This window comes from Mus pahari, chromosome 10 (assembly GCF_900095145.1).
Source record: "Mus pahari chromosome 10, PAHARI_EIJ_v1.1, whole genome shotgun sequence".
Taxonomy (NCBI): Eukaryota; Metazoa; Chordata; class Mammalia; order Rodentia; family Muridae; genus Mus; species Mus pahari.
Window position 1 is genome coordinate 38,309,546 of NC_034599.1, and position 8,341 is coordinate 38,317,886.

The 8,341-nt window shown below is 53.3% G+C and overlaps 1 protein-coding gene across 1 annotated transcript in view; it reads right to left on the minus strand.

Annotated features, from left to right (window-relative positions):
• Positions 1 to 7,278, minus strand: part of Pou2f3 (POU class 2 homeobox 3) — an 85,824-nt gene extending 78,546 nt beyond the window's left edge. The window contains exons 1-2 of the mRNA XM_021207637.1: positions 7,183 to 7,278; positions 423 to 491 (exon numbers count right to left, since the gene is read on the minus strand). Of these exons, the coding sequence (XP_021063296.1) occupies positions 423 to 491; positions 7,183 to 7,210 (97 nt within the window). The 5' untranslated portion in view covers positions 7,211 to 7,278. The remainder of the gene's footprint in view (positions 1 to 422; positions 492 to 7,182) is intronic.
• Between the last annotated feature and the right edge of the window lie 1,063 nt (positions 7,279 to 8,341).

Below are 8,341 nucleotides of genomic sequence, written 5' to 3' on the forward strand. Positions count from 1 at the left end.
TCTCTCTCTCTCTCTCTCTCTCTCTCTCTCTCTCTCTCTCTCACACACACACACACACACACACACACACACACACACACACACACACACACGTCACAGGATACAGTGGAAGAACACTGGTCTAGCACCTGCAGAGCCCTAGGTCTGATGTCCCCCGCTGAGAGAGTGACTGCTGTGCTCCCTAACTTTTGTCCTCTGTTCCTAAGGATCTGGCTCCTTCCTGACCTGGTTCCAGAGGTTCATTCTAGGAAGGTCAATATTTCTCCTTGCAAGGCTCCAGAGTCATGCCCCGCTATCTCTAGAGAAGTCACTCAGAATCCACCATCCAGCTTTTGGATCTGAAATACTGAGCAAGAAGAGACACCACATTGCTGGACAGTTTCCCCTAACCGCTCAGGCCCAGAAGTAAACACCCTCCTTACCTGACTCCACTTGACCGAAAGTGCTGCGGGCGTCCGTGGAATCAGCGACATCCCCACTCATCTTGATCTCTGAGGGAAAACACGCCTGGCTTTAATAACAGGTCAAATTTTTCTCTCTGTGACAGACGTGGCTTTAGCTAAACAGCAAAGATGAATGTGTAATTACAACAACTATCAGACTTTCAAATGCCTGATTCCCGAACACATAGCCATTAGAATATTCATAAGCTTGGGGGCACAGATCCCCTCCTTCTGGGCGAGCTTCCTAGCCTAGCCTTCCGCTCAATTTTCCACAGCTACTGCAGGGCCTCTCACCTTCTGCAAGATTCATCACCACCATCCCACTGCTCAGACACAAGGATATGGAATAGAAGCAGGGTGGTGGTGGTGGTGGGGATCCCTGCCCATCTTCCACCCTTAATTTCTTTGGAATTCGGGGAATGTGTCTTCTTAAAGTTTCATAGAAATCCAGGTGAATCCGGGTGGTGGTGGTGCACACCTTTAATCCCAGCACTCAGGAGGTAGAGGCAGGCGGATCTCTTGAGCTCATGGCCAGTCTGTTCTACATACAGAACGAATTCCAGGACAGCCAGGGCTACACAGAGAAACCCTGTCTCACACACACACACAAAAGGCAGTGGTGTAGCACGCCTTTAATCCCAGCACTTGAGAGGCAGAGGCAGCCCGATTTCTGAGTTCTAGACCAGCCTGGTCTACAGAGTGAGTTTCAGGACAGCCACAGAGAAAACCTGTCTCGAAAAGCCAAAAACCAACCAACCAACCAAACAAACAAAATAAGCTTCATAGAAATCCAGGTGTGGTGGGACATGCCTGTAAACTCTGCATTCAGGAGTCTTGGTCAGGAAGACCATAACTTGAGGCCAGCCTTGAACTTAGAGAGGAAGACTCCGATACATGCAAATCAAGCAGCATTCTTCTGCTCCCAGTGGTATTTAGCACAGCTACCCTCGGAGGCAAGCGTACTTTAACAAAGTTTCCGTTTGCTCTTCTTACCTGTCTGTTCCCAGGTCTGCTGCTGTCTGGTGCTCAGAGGTCAATGGGCTCGCTGTCTGGGGGTGGGGTGGGGTGGGGGGATTAAGCCCTAGCTCCTCGCCTCCCTTCTCAGAGATCCCGCCCTTTAAGGCTCCTTCCTTCTCTCATATTCCTCCAAATTGCTCAGTGAGAAACGGATGCTCGGCATCTGAGAGAGCAGACCTGCGCAGGATGCCCGAGTCAGCCCCCAAGCGCTGCTGCTCTGGCCTAGCCACTCTGCTGCTCCTCTGCAATAAATGAAACATTTACCCATAACAGCAAGCCGCCACCACCTGAGAGGCTCTAAACCTCCTCCCTAGTCGGCGGAGGGAAAGAAAGAGGCAACTCTGAGCTCACTCTCTCCCAGCTCCTCGCCTTATTGAACCATCCAGATCCTGAGGTTTAAGACAGAGGATATTTTATTCAAATTGTGTCGAACAACCCCCAACCCCCACTCCACCCTTTTCTCTGGGGCAGCACTTTAACTCTTTCAAACTAGATAAAGTCTTGGTGAGTTCATTTGCATACGAAGCTCCTCAGCCAATCCCAGTCAAGGAGGCAGCCTTAATTTGCATCAGGTAATCAGACAGTTGGCAGAGTAGACGTCTGAGGTCTGGAGATGGTCAGGATGAGGGAAAAGGGTGGACCTCCGCCCCAGGAAAAGAGAGAAAGCGCCGCCCCTTTCTTTTTGGTAAGGGGCTAATGTGTGCAGCTCTTAAATATATTTACAGCTCTGTAATGAAGTGACTGTGGTGCCAGGCAAAGCAGAGATGCAGATATCAGCAAATGCACCAGAAGTAGGAAGAAATAAGGTCACCCTAGGAGTCTCTGATTTTTGAGGACGCCCAGGTATATAGTGAGAGCCTTCCTAGGCTGCCATGCTGGACTCCATCCATGGTTGTGGCAGTCTCAGGGACACCCCCACTGCTGCTCTGTCTTTGGGGGGCCTTTGTTGAACCAAGCCCAAGGCCTTCCTTCTGCACTTGCTAATTTTTCATACAGTTAGCCCTGCATACACATATGCATGCATATACAGAACTAGCAGGAACACTGCTGCTAGTTCAATTGCTACTGCAGGAACACTGGGCTTCTTGCTTTGTCCCAGCTTGGATCTGGGAAACGCTCAACAGCCATCCATATCCCACACTTGAGTGCGGAGAAAAAGCTCCAAGCCGGAATCTGCTGGGAAGACACTGGAGGGAAATCTCCCTCTGCTGGTTTTGACCTGCTTTAGCAGAGGTAGAATTCAGAGCTTCAGAGCATGTGTTTTGGCAGCAGAAAAGCCAGAAGGTAAAACAATGCCATCACTAAATAGGCAGGGGATCTGAGGTACAAAGGACAGACCGTGGATGGCGAGCACACCTCCCAGAAGCATGGGCAAGATGAAATAGCATGTGTACTTACTAAATGGCTTAGACATGGGTCTCAGTCCCCTCTTGCATCCTGGTCATGTCCTCTCCTTAGCCTTTCCTGATTCCCAAGGACCGCTGTGGCTTTCAGTCTTGCACCTCTGTAACTTACTGAGGAAGCCATTAGAATTCTCCTGATTCCACCTACAGAGGAAAACTGCTCATGGGAACAGAAAAGGCTTGGGGGACGACTGTCTGTGAGGCTGCTATGTCTGTCAGAGTTTCCAGTTCCACTTACTTCAAACCCTGCATTTAGACAGATAACTTGTGTGTGTGTGTTTGTGTGTGTGTGTGTGTGTGTTTCCGAGAACAGAATCACGGTCTTGTTTCTACTACCACTGAGACATAGCCCAGGCCTCTCCTTATTTTGAGGCAAGGTCTCAACAAGTTGCCCAGGCTAGCCTCAAACACACTCTAGCTCATGTAGGATTTGAACTTGTGATCTTCTTGTTTCAGCCTCCCAGGAGTATCTGGGACTACATGCCTACACCATGAGGACTGACTTACACGTGTAGCCTTTTGAGCCGAGACTCATCTTGTTGCCCGTCACCCCAACCTTCTTTTAACACCATTCCTTCTATCACTTCCCACTAAGAAAGCCTCTTGCTTGTCCTTTAAATAAACTTAAAGCTTAGTCTTAATCATGCCTGAAGTTAGTTCCAAAGGCATCCAAGGCCCCTCATGTTGCCATGACCTGGTGATAGCCCAACTCTTTGGGCAGGGAGTGGAACTTCATGAAGGATAGGGTGAGATAGCCTGGAAACCTCTTTCAGTCCCCGGCATCTGACGCTCTAAGAACCTGTTCTTGTTGGGTAGGAGGCTGATGCTGATGGGTGGGACGAACCCTTGGGTCTCAGCCTAAAAATGGGCCAACACCGAAACTCCCTGAGACGCTGGCAGTAACCCTTCACCCGTCCGACAGCACTGCCGGGGGTGAGGGAGAGAGGGGTGGGGTGGGGCCAGCTCCGCTGTGTTCTTATCTCAGTCCGTCTGGGTCGGCTCTCTGCCACGTTCCCTTCCCTGAGGAGGCTCAGGTGCTCAGTGTGAGCGCCCAGATACTTCAGGTAGACCACAACCTGCCTCGCCTAACGCCGTCATAGCGTGAAGTTGCCTTGGCCTTCCTGTGGCCTGGTCAGAAGCAGTTCCCCCATAGATACCTGGAAACACAGGCACGTCAAGGCAGAGCTCGATGCAGACAGCAGGCTGAGTGCCCTCCTGGGTTCAGGCTGTTCTGGGCAAACAAGAGCTTCACCCCGTTCTCCTGTTGTCCCTGTTCCTGGTCTAGGAAGGGACTAGCTAGACCAGCATCTAGGATCTTTATTCAAATACTTGCTTTTTGTGGGTCCCTCTACAGGGAGGACTTCCTGGGGCCATCCAGTGCCACTTCTGAGCCAGCCAAGGCTCCAACTCTTCTAGTGTAGACTTTTCTCTCCCCAATCCCCCCCACGACAGGCCTTTTGGCTCAAATGCATCCCTGAACGCCAACTGGCACAGGTCTGGGGTGTCTAGCCCTCCCTCCCTCCCTCCCTGAGCTGACAGTGAGATACATAGAAAGACACCCACGGCCCGGCCCGACACTGCTACCCTCTGTTTGACTTTGTACCACTTTCCTCTCTTCTCCTTTCCTGCCTGCCTGGCTCTTGTCTGTCCCTTTAGGCCTGAGCACAGGAAGGTCCCTCTCTGTCTGAGAACTCCCCTGCTACTTGCTGTGGTCGCCAGGCTCCAAGTGAACGATGTCCTATGAGAACACCGAGAGGAGGCTGTGGCAAACCTGAATCAGCATTTGAATCCAGGCCGTCAAGGGCCATATAGCTATCCAGAAGCAAGTCTATGTCCAGGTTTATGGACCCCCATCACACTGATACTACGCGGGGAAACCATCGGAGGCATCCCTAAGCACATGGTGGTGGGAATTCCAGGGGAAGTGGAGCAGCAGAAAATGGGCTTACTATGGAGGGACTAAAATACACAAGGTTTCCAAAATAAAGAAGAGTGTCCCTCCCTCTTCTACATGGCAGGCCCACTCCGAAAGGCCCTACAAAACCCTCAAAGCCTACAGTGACGTATGCCTGTAATCCAAGAATTGGAGATGCTGAGACAGGAGGATTAATTTGTGTTTGATACAAGCCTAAGCTACGAACGGAGCAAGACTCTATCTCAAATGACAACGAAGATCTTGAACGGAGAAAGCAAGGACAGCACAGAAAGCTCCAAGCCCGGCGAGCCTTTGGATGGGCCACTGAATGGTGAGCACACAGCACAGAGGGACCAAGACTTTGTGAGTGACACGGAGGAAGATAAAAAACCCTGGGGACTGGTGGGGTAGGGGTGGGGGGTCCGGGAGCTAGGTGAAGAGTGTAGCAGGGAGGCCTTCAAGACAGTTGGAGAGGGAAATCAGGCGAAGTACACAGAGGCAGATAAAGCCCCATCCTGAGGGAATCACCCACTTTGGGTTCAGCACATTCCATCCGGAGCCCTGTAGAGCAGAGGAGCTGGGCAGACCTCTGAGGAGCATCAACTGGGGGCTTGCATGGGACGAGGGCCCTGGGCTTCTCTCCCAGCTTCTCTCCTCTCTTGCTCTCTACCAGACCCTCCCAGTTCCCAAGCTGCTAGGATCCAGCTGTTCCACCTCCTCCCACTTCCTCAGAGAGAAGCCTCCAGTAGGCAGGGAGGTGGAAACCCCCCCAGGAAGTCCCTGATTTTGGTTCTAGAGAACTCCCTACTTTTTATTGAGCTACCTTTGGGCAGAGTTCCATTTGAAGCCTGGCTTTCCTGATAGGAAATGGGGGGTGAAATGCCTGACCAGAGGACGTGTCCCCAGGAACTTCCCGGTCCACCGTATTGCTTTGGATCTGAAGACTCTCTTCAGACACCGGAGTACACCCGGTCGGATGGTTCCTTCAGCCTCACCTAGTCCTTCCTGGCAAATCCTGGGGCACCAGCCAATGAGTGCCAAGATCTCTCCACCAGGAACCCTTGCACTCGATCCTGATGGGAAACAGCATTAGTGAAACCAGGCATCAGGGGCCTCCTGGGCCCCAACTAATGTCTGCTTCCAGGAGTGATGTGAGACAGGAAGATCTAGCCTGTTCTGCTTCTTGGGGGTGGGTCAGAAGATCTGCTTTCTCCCCCCTCCCCCTTTTCTCCTCTTCCTCTTTTCCTCCCACCCTGGTCTTCTAGAGCAATCCATACAATTTCTACAGCAACCCTCAAGTCCCAGGGGACAAATGACTAGGCCCTTGCACTGTGTGCAAGAGGTAAGGTACTAGGCTCTGAGTGGTCAAATGGCTTTTTCCATTTTGATTCTGTTACTTGCCCAACACCTCAGGCAGCGAATGAGAAGATCAGCCCTTCCCCCCACCTCAACCCATCAGTAAGTCTAACCCTCTAGCTTAGTAGCATCCTTAGCCCATCAATGCACAGAGGCTCAGAGTGATTGACAGGGCTGGGTCTCTCCATGCCCACCTCCCATTTGTAAGCTACAGGGGAAATTGACTCCGGGCCATTCCATCTCCTGGTTTCCTCAGGAAAGAAAGTCATGGGATATCGGACTCAGATGCGCCTGGTGCCATCCCCTCTGGCATATAGACCCATTATGCACTGAGCCCATAACACAGATGACCAATGGGTAATGAGTGGACACACCTCCAACACATCCAGAACATGTGTGGTTCACGACTCATCAGGTTCTTTGGAGCTTACTCCACCCATCCTCCCAACACACACAGGGGACAGGCAGACACTCATGACACACATACACACAAACACATGCTTGCACAAGTCCTAATCAATGAACGATCCCGCGGCATGGCATCTGCCCCAGGTGCGCCTTTGGATTGGCTCCACCCTACCCACTTCCCCTAGGCACCCCCCATGCCCACTTTGCCTGCATTTCACACAGGTGCCCGGACACCAAACACGCAGCATGTGGATACACGTATGCACTCCCAGGTCCACACCCTAGCTGAGTGATTGAACCACCCAAGTCCTGCAACCTCCTGGGACTCCAGCGCTTCAGCACACCCAAGTCCCACGCACTGTCTAACTTCCCAGATCCGGGGCTTCAGGAACTTCTTGCCCCTCTCCATTGTTCTCCAAGGTTTCATATTCCAAAGTTGCTCCTTTTAACCCCTCTCCCCACACCTACCTATCCACGCCGGCCCGGAAGGACCCGCTATCTGCATCGCCCTCTCCTGGCCGCCGAGGAGTTAACGCCACCCCCACCCCCCAGCCCCTCGCGTGGTGCAATGGTGTTCCTGTCCTTGGTCCCTTCCCACGCTCAGTGACACCTGTCGGAGCTCACTCCCTCTTCCCCTTACCTGTGTGCATGGGCTCCAGATTCACCATCCTGCCCCAGGCGGGGCCAAAGCCAGCGCCCCCCCAGGTCCCTCGCTGCTGCCCCAGCCTGGTCCCCGGGGAAGCCAGGGTCTCCCTCCTCCCGCCCTCTGCCGCCGCAGCTGCAGCCACTACAGGAGCGGCTGCCACCTCGGTCGCGCACTCCGCTGCTCCGGCCCGGGCAGCACTCCGCGGACAGGCTTAGCACACTCCCCAGGTGAGCACGCGGCGCGGGGCGGGGGCCTCGGCCACGCCCCCTGGCAGGGCCCCCGCGCTTGGCCCCGGGCCCATGCAAAACAGGGATTTGCATACGTGGAACTGGGGGCCGGGAGAGGGGTGTCAAGGTGCTGCCGGGGCGGGTCCCGACCCTGAGGAACACCTGTCCGTCGAGACCCTGCCTGGCAGCCCTTCCCCATCACGCCCTCAGCGGCTCCTACTCCTGGGGCAGTTTTGCTCTTTCGGGGAACCCCAGGCTTCTGCCAGGTTGGGCTCCAGAAGAGTAAGCAGTGGTGCTCAGAACCTGCGAGTGTTTGGAGAAGACATGGGGGTGCTGCGAATGGTCTTGCCTTCCAACCGCTTACCACCCCTGTGGCTTGAGTCAGGCCGTTCACCTCTCTGACCCCATCGTAAGCATCTATACAACGGGGCCTGTGTTAATAACTGCTATCTATGAGAGCTAAGCAGGTGACTAAACCGAGCTGATTTCCTGTGGTTTGCCCTTGTCACTTGCAGCAGCTTCTTCTGACTCTATCCAGGGCTCTTTCCAGAGAGACACGGCTGCCGCTTTCCTGCCGGTTCCCACCATCAATCACCTCTGGTCCCAAGTTCTGAGGGAGAAGGGTGTGGAGAATATTCGCCAACGTCAGCAGTTGTGATGAAGTTCACTTTCCAGGGACCGGAGTGACTTATCCAAACTCTGCACTTTGCCAGTGATGGAGCCTGGACTCTCATCCAGTGCACCCCCTGCACGGGGAAAAGTCTCCTAATTCTTCAGGGGCCAGTGAATGACCCTGTGCTCAGAGGGACATACCCCAGCCAGCACATAAAGCCATGTGCAGACAGGAGGGCAGAGCCTCCCTTTTCATCTCTTTTCCAGATAGGATACTCATTAACCTTACACACACACACACACACACACACACA